The sequence below is a fragment of the Dermacentor silvarum genome, chromosome 5 (genome assembly GCF_013339745.2).
Source record: "Dermacentor silvarum isolate Dsil-2018 chromosome 5, BIME_Dsil_1.4, whole genome shotgun sequence".
Lineage (NCBI taxonomy): Eukaryota > Metazoa > Arthropoda > Arachnida > Ixodida > Ixodidae > Dermacentor > Dermacentor silvarum.
Genome location: NC_051158.1, coordinates 174,112,082 through 174,130,858, shown reverse-complemented (window position 1 = coordinate 174,130,858; position 18,777 = coordinate 174,112,082). Strand labels below are relative to the sequence as shown.

General features: G+C 48.9%; 1 protein-coding gene across 1 annotated transcript in view; it reads right to left on the bottom strand.

The window, feature by feature from the left end:
• Positions 1-18,777, bottom strand: part of LOC125945232 (uncharacterized) — an 83,698-nt gene that overhangs the window by 22,862 nt on the left and 42,059 nt on the right. Inside the window, exons 4-5 of the mRNA XM_049666899.1 lie at positions 10,509-10,695; positions 3,406-3,524 (exon numbers count right to left, since the gene is read on the bottom strand). Of these exons, the coding sequence (XP_049522856.1) occupies positions 3,406-3,524; positions 10,509-10,695 (306 nt within the window). The remainder of the gene's footprint in view (positions 1-3,405; positions 3,525-10,508; positions 10,696-18,777) is intronic.

Below are 18,777 nucleotides of genomic sequence, written 5' to 3'. Positions count from 1 at the left end.
GGCCGTAAGAAGGAAAGCGCGCGCGCCTCTCCAGTCCGGCCGTGGCTGCACATGAGAGAGAATTAGAGTGCCTCGATGCCAGCGCCGCCGTTCAGGGTGGTGCCATCCTTTGACCGCCCCCGCGCCGCCGCTTTCTCGCTGCGACGCCATCTTGAATCACAGCGAGCGGTTGCGATTGCTTGGTGCATGTGCTTAGTTGGAGACACAGTGCGCGCGGATGCTTCGCTGACGCTTCTACTTGCTGGACAGTGTTCAGCCGCATGAATGACAAGCTTGTCAAGTGCATCGAGTCGACATGACGGGCTGTTGTGTTACCAAGTGCACCGGATCGACTTGTATAGGGCTTCGTTGTTTACGCTTCCCCCGGGACCCAGAGCGAAGGAAGAGATTGGAAGCCCAAGTAAATCGGTATCACTGGAAGGCAACGGATAGCTCCTACATTTGCGAGGTAAGTGTCAAGAAATTTTAGACTATCGCACCGTGTTTTTCATTTAAATAAGAAAGTATTCTCTGATCCTCGCTCACGTACCTACGTTCGCTCACGAACTAAGCACTGCACCGATGCTGTCTGAGTAGCCTATGGTTTGCGAGCGCGCGTCGCATATGCTTTTGCCGTTTTGATCGGCGCAGGCTATGCGAGTAGTACCCTTATTTTAAGGACTGACGAAAATGCTTCGCGCGCGAAATAGTCTTACATTAGCTACAAATCGTCATGTAAACCACCTATTTTACTTTTTCACGGGAAGCACACATCGTGTGTCTCTTGTTTATTTTTTTCCCCTGTTTTTTTTTTTTTCGCTACTGGTTATTTGCGACTAAAGAACGCAGTGCTTTTTCTAGGGAGAGCGGCTGTTGTGTACGTGGCAAGCGAAACGTTGTGATTTTCTCTATTCTCAGCAGATATCTTGCGGATCTCAGGTTGTTACGTTATATAGCTGATTTTTTTATACGATTTGTATCGTGGTGCTCGTAAGCCGATCGTCATTCGTGCTTATTCCCGATCGTAGTGGGTACTGTGACGGTCTTTAAATGCCTGTGCATGGTATGCCCAGGTGTAGTAGAGTTAAGGGGCATCATGGGACCAAAATGTTTCGGCGCTTTCTGGCATGGTGTCTGTTGTAGCCTTTGCATTTCTTCGAAACGTGTGAAGTGAGGTAATACAGCATTACTTCTGCGAAAACTTATTTTTAAGCACTGTAATGGGTTCTCTGTATTTACAAGGCAACTTTCCATATCAATAATCACTTTTGTTGTTTTACTTGTACTTAGAAACACTTTGAAGAGGACCAGTACGAGGGAAATCGACAGGATGGGCGCCGTCTGTTAAAGTCAACAGGCCTACATCATCATGGACTATATTTTCGAAGTGAAAAACATTGCTAATCTGTATTTGACTGTCTTAGTTTCATTTACGGTTTTTGTACGCAATATGTATGCAGTGTTGTTTATTTTTTGAATGTATCTATCAGTGTTCTAATGGTTATTTATAAAATGTTCTGTACTCGCCATCGATGTGTTTGGCTGATGCGACGTATTCGATGGTAGCTGATGTATTCTGGCTGGATATCTTGATTGATATTACCCGCGGTTGCGTTTTCTTGTTTGTATTCTTGTTTTCGATTTATATTGTGTGTAATAAGGTTGATGTACTCACTTGAAACCCCCCCCCATGTAATGAATAAATTAAAAAAACTCTCCCTATCCCGAATTGTGTGGGTCGAGCCTACCTTGCGATTTTTTTTTATCTCGTCTTTCAACATAACCTTCAGGCGCCACACAGTACATATAATTTTTCATGTACAAATCTCTTTCATGATTGACTGTACTAGACATTACTAAGTAAATGTATTTTGTGCCTCGTTTGGTTTCTTGTGTGTACTACGCAAGATTGACACAGACAAGTTACGTTACATTTTTCTCTACAGCACTAACTAAACCTTATTTTCACATCGCAGTTATTTTTACACCAGCTTAATCCTGTCAGCACACAGGTTTGTGGGCAAAAAAAGGAAAATTGCGCGTAGATATCGTGAAATAATTGCAACGAACACGAAGAGAACGCGCAACGCAAGGGAAACTAACCGCCGTGCGCGAGTGGCTGGCTACGGTATAGGAGGCGTGACGTTAAACCAAAACACAACAGCGAAAAAGAAAAACTTCCACACACAGGGGGTCGCAAACCTTATATACCAAGCATCGAAGCGCAAAAAAAGAGAAAATAGAGGGTATTTCAAACATACACACCGCATATTAAATGTGATTGAATTAGGCAACTTGGGGCATGTTCCAGGCGCCATACATTTACGTCTTCGACCTTCGACGAGTTAACGGCTATTGGTTATAAAGATGTGCAGATGCGATACCGATAAAAAAATCCTCATCAAGGCAAAGCACTTGGAAGGGCGCCGCGAGTAACACTTTTTATGAACGCAAGCGTAGCTGAGTCTGAGTTCGTGTGATTCAATATGGCGGCGCCAGCGGGGTTGTCTCCACCCTGAATGGCTGCGCTGGCATCGAGGCACCCTAGAGAGAATGAGGCGCGCGCACTCCGTCATTTTCATACCGCGCAACTACCGTGGCGCCCCCTGTGGAGTATGCAGCTGTCGCACCACCTGTCGTGCGCGCCGCTCCTGATTCCTAGAGAGAAAGGGGGAGCATAGGAGAGGAGAGAGGGGGAGTGGACGCGCATGGGCTGTGGGGGTGTGGCACGCGGAATCCTCCGTAGAGGATTCCTAGAGGAGAGAAAGGGGGAGCGTAGGAGAGGAGAGAGGGGGAGGGGACGCGCATGGGCTGTGGGGGTGTGGCACGCGGAATCCTCCGTAGAGGATTCCTAGAGCAGAGAAAGGGGAGCGTAGGAGAGAGAGGGGGAGGGCACGCACATGCGCTGTAGGGGTGTGGGACGCGGGAGGGACGGACAGAGCCGCCGGCAAGAAATGCTTCGCATTTAAAACATTTACCGAAAATATAAGAATTTACACTCGTGTCGGTATACATATATAACCTTTTAGTCGCCGCCGCCATAGGCGATGGTCCCACCGCCACATCTGCAATTCAAACCCGGTGGCCTTCGTGCGCTATACAAACTTCGTGGTAGGCAAGTGCGTAGCGTCTGATCGAAGCATGCGCGGCTCACTGAAAGGGCGGTAAAGCTATCTCCAAAGTAACTTCAGTTTACGGCTTCGATGTGGTTTCCAAATTACTGTGTCAGCCGGCTATCTTGCTGAACGTGGAAAATGATCAATGTTTTATCCACACCACACAAAGAGACATTGTTCTATATCCAACGAGCATGTGTAGTTTGATCCTGGAAAATATCTGAAATATGGCAGTGTTTACCTGCCTGCCACACCTGAGCGTCTCTGTAATTAATTGGAAACGCGGAGGAGCCGTCGGTGCGTGCCTTACCATGATGACGGTGGCGCAGAACTTAGCTGCCGGTTCCGCGCTGTCGGCGTCGTTGAGGGCTTTCTTGCATAGCACGTGCGCCAGCCGCTCCATCTGCTCGGGTGTCAGCACGTCTGGTTCTGTGCTCGAAGAGACGACAAGGTAATGTGTTATTTACCTAATATAATTATTCTGGTACCTGCTTCGCCTGCAATTATAGAAGGGGATATAAATCTAATTAGCACCAATATCAAACACAGGAAGCGAGATAAAAAATTTGGAGGACGCTTAAGCTTCGTATTTAAGAGTGGAACACGATAGCATTCAACAAGCCCTTCCCGGCAAATGAAGCTTTCTTTTTATTGCGATAGCAATTATATGGACACTCAAAAGCAGATTTCTGCCGTCGCCGTCGCCGTGAGGTTCCGTATGACGTCAATGGAGATGAAATCGTCGCCGCGCGCCGAACGCTGTATGTGCGAGTGAAAGGGAGCGAGGGATGCGTGCTTTCACGGGGAGTGAACGCACGGCGGAGAACAAACGCGCGTTCTGCGCCGTGCTCCCTTAAGGGCTGCAGAAGTAGGCGTCTCTTTCCTCCTCTACAATCACCATATATGTAGAGCAAACGTGCCTTCTTCCGACGCACGAAAGGCCGTGGGGGGGGGGGGGGGGGGAAGGAAGGGAGGCGACGTTTAGCTGCGGCACCAAGTGCCTATTTATATCAGAGGCTCCGGCAACAGTCACCAACGCCGCACGTATTTTGTGCGAACGCGGGCAAAACGCCGACAGCGTCGACAACAGTTCTGCGTGTCGCCGGTGCTGCTGCATGTCCAAGGTTATACAGCTGATAAAGTTACTATCATTACTCCGTATAGCTCTCTACAAATTTGCTATCGCAATTGATGCTTCGCCTTTCAGGTGAAACTGCGACAACTTTTTTCTCCAACGTTGCCTCCTCATGCAACAACCGTAAAACCCCTGAAACTTCGTAAAATAGTGACACTCTCCTCCTCCACCTGCGCCCCCCCCCCCCCGCTTCTTCTCTCTTTCGCGCTCCCTCCTCGACCGTGGCGCCGCCTACAACGTTTGAGCGTAGCAGACGACCTTTCGCAGAGTGAAAGCACGCTTATCAATGCGGTACGCTTTAAGCGTTTGCGCTGGCGTTCTAGCTCCGAGTAACTTCGTGCATAGCATAAGATTTTATACGGAGGGTTAAATTATATATATATATATATATATATATATACAAATTCAGTGACGGCAGCTTCTTTTTCCTGTTTTGGACCCCTATTTTTATAAGTATCTAAACGAGCGCTAACGTCGCACCCTGACGACTCCGAATGTATCGCGTGCGCTACATTTGTCAAGCGCGTGTCGAAAGATCTTGTTGCGAAAAGTTGTAAATAAGACGATCCCGAAATATCATGAAATACCGATCGAATGCCAACATCCTGGGCTCCAGCACACCCTCAGCAACCTAACTAATCCCCGCCGTCTTTGCCACTTAAATTCGCAACGCGTATAAGCGATGACGCTCAAAGGCTGGCAGAGCGCATGCACGCACCAGCCTTTAGTGTCCTACATACAGCAAGTGCGTCTCAGAGACAGTGTGGCCGTACGAACTGATAGTTGAACGAACAAGCAAGCGAACGACTAAACGAGCGTGCGAACCACTAAACGAATGAGCAAACGACTAAACGAACGACTAATGGGCGCGAGTTCCACCACAGGAAAAGCTGGCGCCACCATCGGCGTGACGTGGTATGAGGGATCACGTGGACAAAGCGGCCGCGTCGTCTGCTTCGTAAGCGCCGAAGCGAGAGCTGAAAACTAAAGTTTAGTCCAACGTATATGCTACGGTTCTGATTAAGTGGGGATGTTCTCCCGCTTCGGGTGTCTGCTTCAAAACACTTCAAAGCACTACAATAGGTAGTGGCTGCCTTTGAAGACGTCCGATATGGTAGGTTATTGCTCAGTACCGCAGTGCTGGACGCATACGCAACGGAGCCCGGTGTCAGGCTTCGCACGAACCCGCAGGCCAAGAAGCTGCGTGTGGCTTGGATTGCGAAACTTAGGACCGGCAAGCAGCCATCGGCTACAACTCGAGTGTGTAGCAAGCACTTCCGCGAGGAACATTTCTGCTACGGCGTTGGGGCTGCGATGTTCGGTGAGTAGCAGAAAGCGCGCAATGAGAAGCTCGCCCGCGCGCGCTGCCCGGTTAATGTCATGAAGATTTGGTCTATGAACTCGTTGATGCTAAATACTGGCAAGTTCACCAGAATGGAAAGGGAACGGTAAGAAGCACATTCAATAAAAGGCGTGGCAAACTAGAATGCTCATGTTTGTGTTAGCACCAAACAATGAATGTACGGGATTAACAAAAAGGAGCAGCGGGAAATTCCTCGCTCAGAAGACCGATAAACGTACAGTGCGACGCAACTTGAAAAATAACAATATTGAAACGTCCAGGAATTTAGAAGAACCGAAAAAATTATTGAATCGTCGTGATGGCACATCACGAGTCGCTGTATAGCGTCAAAGTCACTAGTTATAAAGAAATTATTTTGAAAAGCTCTGATAGCGTCCACACAACATTGGTTGCTTATGTACTGTCAAATGTTCAAATGATGTGGCCGACCTTGTTCACGGCATGGTGTGAAACCGCGCTCGCAGCGAAAGCGAAACAATGTGCGCGGACATGCACGCAGACGCGCAGTCAGTCGCTGCGAACCCGTGCGATCACTGCATTGAGGCTTCTTTCTGTAATGCTCTGTTTGGTTACACAGACAGCACACTATAAGAATATATTTCACATAGTCTGCTCTCAGTGATTGCCTATATACGTACCTTTCACGCAAGAATTTGGCTTGGGGCACTCCATCATGGCGACCACGCACAATGGGCGTTCACGCCCACAGTATTCGGTAAAGAGATAGCACCTGAAAACTATTCTGCGGTTTCTGCGTGCCTAAGATTATTATTTTGATAGTAAGAAACTTCCCTCGTTTGGAGAGTACTTCCAGAAATGGCCGGGAAGGCTCCCGCGTTGTGTTTTTATTGAGCGCCGACAGCCAAACCTATGAGTCTCCTCATAGCCGCTTTATCACTCATACTACGCAAGCGAGGCGCTTCCGACAGATGGTGACTCTTAAGTCCTCGCCCCCAACACCAGCCAGTGAACGAGCGGCCGACCGCACGTTCTCTTTGCGAGTGCTCCCCCACCGCATCGTAAAGTTCACACATTTCAAAGCTCACGCGAATTGGTACGTACGTCTCAGAGACCTATGATGCTGTCGTTCGGCGACGAACGCACCCCGTAACTCGGCTTCGGCAGAACACGCACGCTTTTCATTGGTGCCTTTGAATCGCAAATCCACCGGGCGGCCGCGAACGATGCACACGAACAAAAAAGGCAAACAAGGCTATTCGCTCTAATGCTGGTAAGTAACCCCAAAAGGCACAGTTGCTTTTCGAAGATTAGTTTTCACGCTCTAGTCTCAAATGTCAAAAGGATTGAGCTGAATCGTAAAAGTTTCGTAATCACGTTTTTACACGCAGCCTCGCGTGCCCGCGAATTCAAGCCTGTTGGCGTTAAAACGATTACTTTTCTGCGATTACATTACTTTGCCTTTGCTGAAACTATTTTGGCATCCGATGGCGCAGCAGGTCATGGTGATGGAAAATGCCGTGAAACGACGTCGCACTTGCCACAAAACTTAGTTCAAGGCGTTCCCAAACCAAAACAACACGGAAGGGCAACGGCGGCAACATGCGCTCCTCGCCAGTAGGTAAACGCTTCTCGGGCGAAAATGGCGATCGAGCGTGACTGTAAACAAACGAAGCCAGCGCTCGGCGATGCGACGGCCCACGTGATGTCATTAGGCTAATAGCGACGCGGCATCGGCCTCGGACAGGGCGCGCGAGGAGGAGGCGGCATGCTTCAAAACGTTTCGCTACTTTACCAAGTTCGAGGGGTTTTATAGGCGGCCGCGGAGGCGAGCGCCATCTGGATGGTCTTTTTGCAAGAAGCTAACCGCGGCGCACCGCTGTATGCGTGGTATAAATGCTAGAAAAGGGGCTTATGTTTTCACTTTCTGCGTAAGAGAATTCTGTTTTCTCGTACTATATTCAAATTACAATCCGACGCTACCACCCCTGTAGTTAGTGGTTACGTCGTACTTTGCGATATTTATGACGCATTTAACTTGGAGATATTCGATTAGTTCACGAACTCCTCTGCGCCACGTGGAGGGCCTGCGTGGTCGGGATGGTTCGGGATGATTTTCTTGGCCGCGGACTCCGACGCCGAGACCGACGCCGAATTTTCTGCGACACGGGGCCTTTAACGCTATCGCCTTAAAATAATCTATTGATACTGCGGGCACATTCGTCAGATGAAGAAACATTTCAGCCTCGATGTACTGGTGCCACCGTCGCGGTAAACTCTAGACAGATCACATCAATTACTGCAGTTTGGAGACATTCTCTCGCGGTTATTCTTTCCCAGACTGCTTTTTCTTTTCTATTTATTTAGCTGCTGCCTAGCGTTAATGAAGAGCACGTAACATCTCCTCGGATGCTTCTTTTCGGGCTTCTACGTTTTCGTTCAGTCAATACCTTGGGCTTCGCGCGAACGCGCGGGGCAGAATGAAGAGGCTTCAAACAGACAGAGGCGAAATCCAGGTTGGTCGGCTAGCAGCGCTTTCGCACTAAAAGCAATGCGCTTCTTTTCTTGCATATTTCACAGCTTGTAATTGTCGACCTCGGTTTCCCGAGATTAGTACTCTTGAATGTAGCTAAGAAATTAGTGCAAGCGAACTTCTGGATGCCATTCATATCAGGAAAAGGGGCACGGATTGCTTCAGCGGCACGTCTATTAGGAAGCGACATTTCCGTCTACCTATAAGCGCTCTAGGCGAACCCTCCCGGACTCTCTTGACCATGGCTGCCGCTGTCGTGCCGAATAAACGACACAAAAAAGTTCTTTAGATCTTTTAAAATTAAAGATCTTTAAAAATTTGGTTCAGCTAAAATGAAACACCCTGTATATTTGCATGCTAAATGACATCATAGAACCGTATCGTACAAATAAACGTAAGTGCATGCGCACCACCAGAAAAATAGTAGCACAGGCAATGGGCCGGATTACTAATATAATAATTATGGGGTTTTACGTGCCAAAACCAGTTCTGATTATGAGGCACGCCGTAGTGGAGGACTCCGGAAATTTGGACCACCTGGGGTTCTTTAACGTGCACTTAAATCTAAGCACACGGGTGTTTTCGCATTTCGCCCCCATCGAAATGCGGCCGCCGTGGCCGGGATTCGATCCCGCGACCTCGTGCTCAGCAGCCCAACACCATAGCCACTGAGCAACCACGGCGGGTGGGGCCGGATTACTGATGTTCCCGTGGGAGAAACAAAGATTTCGGCCTTTTATTGCTTATATACAGCAGCTGATTAAATCTCGAGAAGGTGAGGCTGACAGATACGGTACAATCTGTAAGTAAAAAAAAGAAATTTTTTTTTCTTACAGGCCGGGCCTGCTCATGCACACGCGGGCCCTAGCTAAGCTTAGTAATAAACGCCCGGGCCCGGGCCGGGCCCGAGCTCAGTAACACGCGCCCGGGTCGGGCTCGGGCTTGGAACCACGGGCCCGGGCCGGGCCCGGGCTGGTCTCGGTCATGTACGCCCGGGCCCGGGCCAGGCTCGGGCTTCGTATTACGGGCCCGGGCCAGGTTCGGGCCGAAAAATCAGGCCCGTGCAGTGCTCTATTTCGTACCTTGCGAGGAGACGCCATAACGTGTACCGAAGAGGTACCCAGAATACGTGGCGCACATCTAACATCGGGATAGCGTTAATTGCGTGCCTCGTCTGAATAGCATCGCGTCTGAATCGCATCTCGTAGCACGCGGCGGTTGCAGGTACGTTAACTAGATGGCGCCACCATACTGTCGGAGGCTCGGGTCGTCTGCGCCTGCGCGCCTAGGCAGGCGCGCAGGCGCGGAGGTGCAGGACGCGTAGAAAGTGATTATTTCTTCTGCCTGTTTGCAAGCGCTTGCGTGGCTCAGTGGTAAAGTATCCGACTCCCACGCAGCGGGCCTGGGCTCGATCCAGGCGGAGAGCGGGTACTTTTTTCGCATTTCCCTCGATAGCGGCTACGGGGCGGCGGCATCATCGCGACCAGAAACGGCTATTGGAATGAGCCCATAACAGCTTACGCAGTAAAAACAGTACTCGCACAACTAATTGATTTAAATGTAGATGCATCTGTACTAGCCACAGAGGTGCCAGTGGACGTCCCTATTTTCTATCAAATTATTCTGTGAGACAAGGAAAGTTGCCTAAATATTCTCAGCGCAACAAATATCCGCCTTCATGCGCATAATTCATTTATTAAAGCAAAACCTTATATCCATTCTTTCCCGGGATGTGGCGTGTCGGCTGTATTGGGTTCGTGCCGAGTAAGATGGGCCGGTCCTGGACATAGTGCAAGAGTAAACTGGGCCAGGCGCAGAGACGTGGTCCCTAATAGGCTGCAGAAAATAGCGCCTCTTCCTCGCTACAACACCTTTCTCTCTCTCTCTGATGCTGTAGATGGCGTTACGAAAAGTGTGTCGATCCCGAAGGTTGCGTAAAACCCACGGTAAAGCACGTGGGTTGTGGGGCAGGAGTTCCACTGTCTTGGTAATTTGCCGGCCAAACACCTATCGCTAATCTGCGATAGGCGTTACAGAATCTGAATAGTTTAAGAATCTGAAAAACATGGCTTCATAATGACTGTTATGTGTGCGTTGCATTCGCGTTTTTAACTATTTGGCTTCGCCGTGATGAAACTATAAAGATGGGCAGCGTTGTACACGTTTTCTCGTGTTGTCTGCGACTGCAATCAACAAGTTGTGTGTAGCACTCCCTTGCTGTCCGGTATTCAATTCGTGCTTGCTTTGATTACGCTACAATTGCTTCACAAGAAACAACGTGATTAGGATGATGATAGTGCGTGAGGACGGCTTTACCAAGCGCAATGCGATCACCGAGACGTGGCATCAAAACGGCTACTTGGAGCTCAGCAGCAATACTTAAAAGCCCCAGTAGTGAGCCATTGTGGCCCTTTGAAGCCATACCTAGCAGTGCTTGCTCCACGACACTGAGTGATCTGTCTGGGCATGCAGGCTGCTCTCGGGAATGCTGCGTCTTGTCGTCACTCGCGCCGCCGGGACGTTGCTGCTGCACGGCACCCTTGCCGCCTCTGCCCTGAGGCTGGCCGTGCTGCTGCTGCCATGGTGGACCGGCGCGATTGGAAGAGGAACGCTGCGTAGAAGAAAGCACAGCTCAATTCCAGTCTCCCAGCTGATATTTTGACGCTGCTATACAGTTGACGAAACTTCAGTCCGCTGCATTTTCTTTCAACGATAGCCAATAGATTCATCCGGCAATCGTAAAGCGCCGGCGAATACCGGTTTAAAACCATGATCTGGCACCCCACACTGCCAACTACTCACCAACTACTGATACATACATACATACATACATACATACATACATACATACATACATACATACATACATACATACATACATACATACATACATACATACATACATACATACATACATACATACATACATACATACATACATACATACATACATACATACATACATACATACATACATACATACATACATACATACATACATACATACATACATACATACATACATACATACATACATACATGCATGCATACATACATACATACATACATACATTACATTTTATAAATTAAAAGCTCCGGTTGTCATAACCTCTGATAATGCGAAAAGTCAATAATCTTGATTAGAATGCAATCGCAGCAGTGGAAAGTGCAAAACGTCATAGAAGGTTTGTAATGCTCAACCAATACTATTCCAGATGACTGTGTCTTTAAAAACAATAATGGCCCAAAACACAAATGTCAACACCCCCCGAGGGCGATGCAAATGCTATGAGCCCGCGTTATGAACAAAAGATTTTCATGGCCCCAAATGGTAGCGAAAATCCTGCGAAACACATGCCTCTCTGTCGTCATTGCATGTGGCTTATTAGCATAATTCGCGCGGCTCCGCGCACCTCTAATTATGGCGGAAAATATCTGCAATGGCGGCCCAGCGCAACATAACGTAACGTCAAATTGACGTTTTCGAAATAGCCCTTCCTGTGACGCTTCTCACAGCATATTTTTTCAATCAGCTAGCTGAAATGGCGACTGCCTTGGAACGCCACCACATATTTGCAAAATTGCAGATGCATTGCAGGGATTTGCACGGGAATCGCACGGTAGCGCGGACGCTACCGTCCACTTTCTGCTTGAAGCGCTAAAGTCTCAATATAGCTGCCAAGAACATCAAAAATGTATTAGTCGATAAAATTTGCAGCTCCACGTCACGTTTCGTCATTTTGATGAAAACGCAAAATGAAACTTCCGTTTCCTGGCACAAATTTCAAAGCACGTGACCTCTTGATAGCCAATCGATAGTCAAGACGGCGGATAATGGCGGCAGGCCATGCGTGTCGAGAATCGCCGGTCATCCACCATCACAGAGGAAAATAGCTCAGTATTTTCATTTGCTTGAATGTTGCGTCGCGATTTATTTCAAAAGATGGTGAAAATAAAAAATAATTTATTTGTTGTTAACAGCACTAGAGTAAAAGGAATAATAATGGCAACATTTTAAAAGGGACACATTCAAAACGATTATTTTAACGAGAAAGCAACCACGTTTTAATTTTTTGTTCAGTTTTTGTTTAGGAATGTTGTCCAATATTCCTTTGAGCAACTGTTCAAAATCCTTTGTCGTAGTTTTTATATATGCGCCGTAACTTATTTATGACGGTATCATTTTTTTAGTATTTAGCCTGCAAAGAGTATTCGCTATATGGAAGGGCATGAGACAACACTGACGATTTCAGCCAAATACTTATTGCAAATTTTCAGCATTAGTGAGACAGACTGATAACTTGTATATAACCATGGATCTAGTCACTCGGTTCGCTTCCCCTACGCAGTCTTCTACACCACTGAACTGTTCCTCTCTAGCGGCTGTAGATAGTAGCGCTCAGGTAAGTACAAGAACAAAACCACTCCCTTCTTGAAAAGCACTTAAACAGCCTGGCTGATTATCTGGAGGCTGTTCTGCGTGGGTTATTTATGCTCGTGAAGCCACAGTACTTAAAGAGTTTTTCACAGGTCCTTTTTGTAAAAGCTAGGCTGGTTTTCAGCATTTGAACGTATATTCTCTGTAGTTAATACATATTGTTTCATCATAATCATCATCATCAGCCTATATTTATGCCCACTGCAGGACGAAGGCCTCTCCCTGTGATGTCCAATTACCCCTGTCTTGCGCTACCTGATTCCAACTTGCACCTGCTAATTTCCTAACTTCATCACCCCACCTAGTTTTCTGCCGTCCCCGACTGCGCTTCCCTTCTCTTGGTATCAATTCTGTAACTCTATTGGTGCACCAGTTGTCCATCCGACGCATTACATGGACTGCCCAGCTCCATTTCTTCCTCTTAATGTTAACTAGAATATCGGCTATCCATGTTTGTTCTCTGATCCACACCGCTCTGTTCCTGTCTCTTAACGTTAGGCCTAACATTTTTCGTTCCATTGCTCTCTGCGCGGTGCTTAACTTGTTCTCGAGCTTCTTTGTTAACCTCCAAATTTTGTCCCATATGTTTGCACTGGCAGAATGCATTGATTGTACACTTCTTTTCAAAGACATCGTATATATATATATATATATATATATATATTCAACTCTTCAACTCTATTACATGGCGAATCTGTTGGGCGTCTCGACACTTTTGATGCCATCTTTCCGTTTGATGCGCCTTGCGATACGACACCACTGCCTATCGATGCCGTCACTTCTGCCGCCGCTCCCGCCTCACCAGACCACGACGTCTTGTTGCGCAGCGTTGATAACGCGCTCCCGCAAGCTCAGCGCAATCAGCTCGTTCAACTCCTTGACCGTTTTCGGACCTCTTTCGACCTCGGCCAACCTTGTTTGGGGCGCACGTCAGCGGTTGTTCACCATATTGACACCGGTCACCATGCTCCACTGCGTCAGCGCCCCTACCGAGTGTCACAATCCGAACGCAGCGTCATCAGTGAACAAGTCGATGACATGCTGCAACGCGGCGTGATCCAGCAGTCACACAGTCCTTGGGCTTCTCCGGTCGTACTGGTGCGGAAAAAGGACGGCTCAATCAGATTTTGCGTGGATTACCGCCGACTAAACAAGATCACACGTAAGGATGTTTATCCTCTACCACGAATAGACGATGCTCTCGATTGTCTACAAGGTGCCGAATTTTTTTCTTCCCTGGATCTTCGCTCTGGATACTGGCAAGTGCCGATGGCTGCAGCGGACCGTCCAAAAACGGCTTTTGTGACCCCTGATGGGTTATACGAATTTAATGTGATGCCCTTCGGCCTGTGTAACGCGCCTGCGACTTTCGAGAGGATGATGGATTCTATCCTCCGGGGACTTAAGTGGCGTACCTGTCTTTGCTACTTAGACGACATAGTTGTCTTTTCTCCCAATTTTGCATCTCATCTCGATCGCCTCGAGCAAGTTCTTGAGTGTCTCACGGCCGCTGGTTTGCAATTAAACATGAAGAAATGCCACTTTGGTGCCAGACAGCTTACGATTCTAGGACACGTCGTTTCACAAGAGGGAATCCTACCAGACCCCGCCAAACTGCGAGCCGTTGCCGAGTTTCCCAAGCCAGCCACTCTTAAAGAGCTCCGTAGCTTCATCGGCTTGTGCTCTTATTTTCGGCGTTTCATCCGTAATTTCGCCTCTATTATCGCCCCCTTGACTCAGCTACTTGCCAGCAGCGCTGACCTCTCGGCATGGAATCCCGATTGCGACGAGTCATTTACGACGCTCCGCCGGCTCCTTACGTCCGCTCCAGTACTGCGCCACTTCGACCCCAATGCGCCTACTGAAATTCACACGGACGCTAGCGGTGTCGGTCTTGGTGCCATCCTCGCCCAACGCAAAGACGGCTATGACGAGTATGTCGTTGCATATGCCAGCCGTACCCTAACAAAGGCAGAGTCCAACTATTCTGTAACGGAAAAGGAATGTTTGGCAATTATTTGGGCAATCAGCAAATTCCGTACTTACCTTTACGGACGCCAATTTGACGTTGTGACTGACCACCATGCCTTATGCTGGTTGTCATCTATGAAAGACCCCACTGGCCGCCTCGCTCGTTGGGCTTTACGCCTTCAAGAGTATGACATACGTGTTATTTATCGCTCGGGCCGCAAACATTCAGACGCCGATGCCCTATCCCGTTCTCCGCTTCCGTCTGACTTACTTTGTTTACAAACTTCCACCTGCGATTCGTCGTCCCTCAGCATCACCGACATGCCGGCCGAGCAACGCAAGGATCCCTGGATCGCTTCTCTGCTTGACGTTCTCTCTCAGCGTTCGCTTGAATCTGTTTCACGCACCATTCGTCGTCAAGCGCATCACTTTGTCGTTCGTGAAGGCTTGTTGTACCGCCGCAATTACCAAACCGATGGCCGCAGGTGGCTGCTTGTTATCCCCCGTCATCTGCGCTCGGACATATGGGCCGCCTTCCACGATGATCCTCAATGCGGCCACGCTGGCGTATTCAAGACCTACTCCCGCCTACGCCTGCGGTATTACTGGCGCGGCATGTATCGATACATTCGCCAGTACGTGCGATCATGCCTTTCGTGCCAACGCCGCAAGACTCCCCCTCATAGCACCGCTGGTCCTCTACAACCTTTACCGTGCCCTACAAGACCATTTGACCGTGTTGGCATTGATCTTTACGGTCCCCTCCCCAACACTCCTGCGGGCAACCGGTGGATCATTGTCGCCGTCGACCATCTCACACGGTACGCTGAAACACCTGCGCTGCCAGCTGCCACCGCGATAGACGTCGCTCGCTTCCTTCTTCGCCGCCTCATTTTGCGACACGGTGCGCCCCGTGAAATATTAAGCGATCGTGGCCGCGTCTTTCTCTCAAACGCTATCGAGGCACTGCTCCAAGAATGCCGCATTGTTCACCGCACCACCTCTGCGTACCATCCGCAAACAAACGGCATGACGGAGCGTTTCAACCGCACCCTTGGAGATATGCTTGCGATGTACGTGTCCGATGATCACTCCAATTGGGACCGGGTGCTCCCCTTCGTCACGTACGCCTATAACTCTGCGCCACAAGCTACCACCGGCTTCTCTCCTTTTTTTTCTTCTATATGGACGTGAACCATCCTGTTCCATGGACACCATTCTCCCCTACCGACCCGATGTCTCTGAAGCCTCGCCCGTTTCCGAAGCGGCTGCTTATGCTGAAGAGTGTCGTCAACTGGCTCGCTCGTTTACCGCGCAAGAGCAATGTCGCCAAAAATCTCGCCATGATGAATCCGCATCTAGCGCCCACTATTCCCCGGGAATGCTAGTTTGGCTCTGGGTCCCGTCCACTACTCCCGGCCTTTCGACCAAGCTTCTCTCGAATTACCACGGTCCCTACCGAGTAGTCGAGCAAACATCTCCGGTCAACTACATCATCGAGCCGCTCGAGCCATCTTCCGACCACCGCTGCCGAGGGCGTGAAACAGTTCACGTCACTCGGCTGAAACCGTGCTACGACCCTCCTGTGCTGTCAATCCCCTAAGTCGCCAGGTTGGCTCCTTTCTGCGTGGGGAGTGATTGTACCGGAGCACATCGGCACCAGCTCTGTGCCAGCCAGTGTGTGGAAGAAGACGTTGACGATCGTGTGGTTCGCGCTAGGTCGGTTTTCAACGATCCGGCTTGTTAAACCGCTTTATCAAGTCTACCTGTAAAATACTCTTGTTGCAATATATATAGTTAAGTTAAACCAAGCTAAGGCCTAGCAGCAACCAAGTTCATACGTAGCAGTAGCAGCCAGTAAACTTCGCTGTGCCTAAGCTTTGCGCGACCGAGTTCGAACTTGCCTGATTTTTTTTTTCTCATTCACGTCAGATTTGTGAACGTGTGGCGGGCATCGGTGCTCAGAAAATATCACGAAGTAAGGTTTTGCAGCCAAGCTAGAGCGGCATCATTCACCGCGCTTCATAATTGCCCTTAAATGTACGCACATGTGGAGACAAACAGATAGCGTAAAGCCATCCTGATAAATTACTGAGTTGTACAGACGCGAACCGTAATTGGGCATTGCACCCCACAGGCGTCACGTGTGCGATTTGTGACTGTTAAGCATTGATGTCTTACCATTTACGTTGTCGTGCAGGTTTTCCTCAACGCGTATATATATATATATATATATATATATATATATTTAAGGGCAATTATGACATTTAAGGGCAATTATGAAGCGCGGTGAATGATGCCGCTCTAGCTTGGCTGCAAAACCTTACTTCGTGATATTTTTCTGAGCACCGATGCCCGCCACACGTTCACAAATCTGACGTGAATGAGAAAAAAAAATCAGGCAAGTTCGAACTCGGTCGCGCAAAGCTTAGGCACAGCGAAGTTTACTGGCTGCTACTGCTACGTATGAACTTGGTTGCTGCTAGGCCTTAGCTTGGTTTAACTTAACTACGCATGTAGGAACGTATTCTCGAGCGATCATTTTCGGAGGTACCTTTCCTTTCGCGACATTTCGTGTGACTAGCGCTGGACGCGTGGGCATCTACGAGCGACAACGCTCCTGGCATGCCACAAACGCAGACAGGCTAACCAAGTTTGCCACAGTGCCAAGAACGCTGCTGCTTGCCGACGCTGAACGCGTTAGAGGTAGCCGCTCGATATCAATCGGCCAGCTTGGCTGTGTCTTCAGCTTTCAGTGGCCTAGTGCAAGCTTTCGCCAGTTTTTTTTTTTTCTTTTTTTCTTTTTTCTCCTGGCTCAGCGCGCCGCGTAGAGGATAAAGGCAGGGGTCGGGAAGGCAGGGAGCTGGCGAGGAGGAGACCGCATCCATGCGCGCGCGTTCTCCTCCTCCTCCTCCTCCGGGTTGCCATGGCGACCACGCTACGCACCACAAATAACGGCCGGCTTAAACAGTTTCTCTGTTAAAAGGTGGGCTCCACCAATACCAGCGCTTACAATGAGCCCCCACTAGCTTCCAGAAATAAAGCTGACGAAAAGAGCAATGCAATTTAGCTGCCATTTGAGACCAGTCATCAAACAATTGCCAATTTCGCTGGAAGTGCGAAGCATTCACAGCGACAACAACCTAAAGCACTTGAGCTCATTGGCCAGTTGTTTAACGATACGGGGAGAGAAATGTCCCGATGTAGCATTGCGTGGTAACTGCTGATTCGTAACAATACCCTGGCAACAGTTACCGGGAGTGTCACAACACTGGGGTGATGCTGAGTACTGCTAGGGTGGCTCCTGGTATTGCTAGAATGCACTAGATAGGAGAAGGGGGATCAGCGCGGGCTGCCGCGCTGAGGCCTGCACCCGAATGAGGTCCTGAAGCCGCAGTTGCACGAAGTTTTGACAGGCGTATCACTCTGCAGCATCTACTTTTTATACTCAGTGACGGAAGCACCGATTTTATTCCCCACCGACCCGTAGTCATTAAAAATGGAGAAAGAGCCAAAGGAAGCAACGCAAAGGACGCAACAACGACGGTGCGTCGAGCGCACGACAGCTACTCCGCACGCGAGGTCGCCTCTGCCTATGGGCGCTGCAGAATCAGCCCGGAGCTTGAGGATCAGACTACGGCAGCGCCCCCACGATTTCAGCGTTTCTTTAATCTCGCTCGACGCATGCCAAGGCGTCCGCTGGACCCATTCCGCTATACTCCAGTGCTTCCATCGGCGTTGCAGGCGACGCGCATCAATGATGCCCAAAATGCATTCGTAGCTTAAAATTTACTGCCGACCAAAGCCAAGGTATGCACTACAGTGTGGCGTGCACATAGCTGCAAATCACGAACCTAGTCTTTTTTCGCACAGCACTCATGCCAGCAGCGGAAGGCAAAACATCGACCTATTTTTTTGTTTTGTTTTGTTTTTACAAGAAAGTGTGTTATCCCGGGATTCACGACTTATTTCCGGCAACGGATGTAACAGATATGATAGTCGCCATCTAGGAGCGGTGAAGCGAAGCACTGCATTGTGACACTAACGAGAGATGACAGGGAGCGCTTCGGTAGTCACAGCACAGCGGAGGGTCCAACGCGGTGTAGCCATAAATACACAAACAAGTATAGCTTCGTGCACAGTTTCATACATAAAAATGCAATAAATAATCATACAATAAAAAACAATATTAATATTGTCCGACGGCAGCATTTGAACACAAACTCTGGAAGGGAAGCCCGATGTTGAAACCATTACGCCAGAGACGAGTTTTTTTTTCTGTAT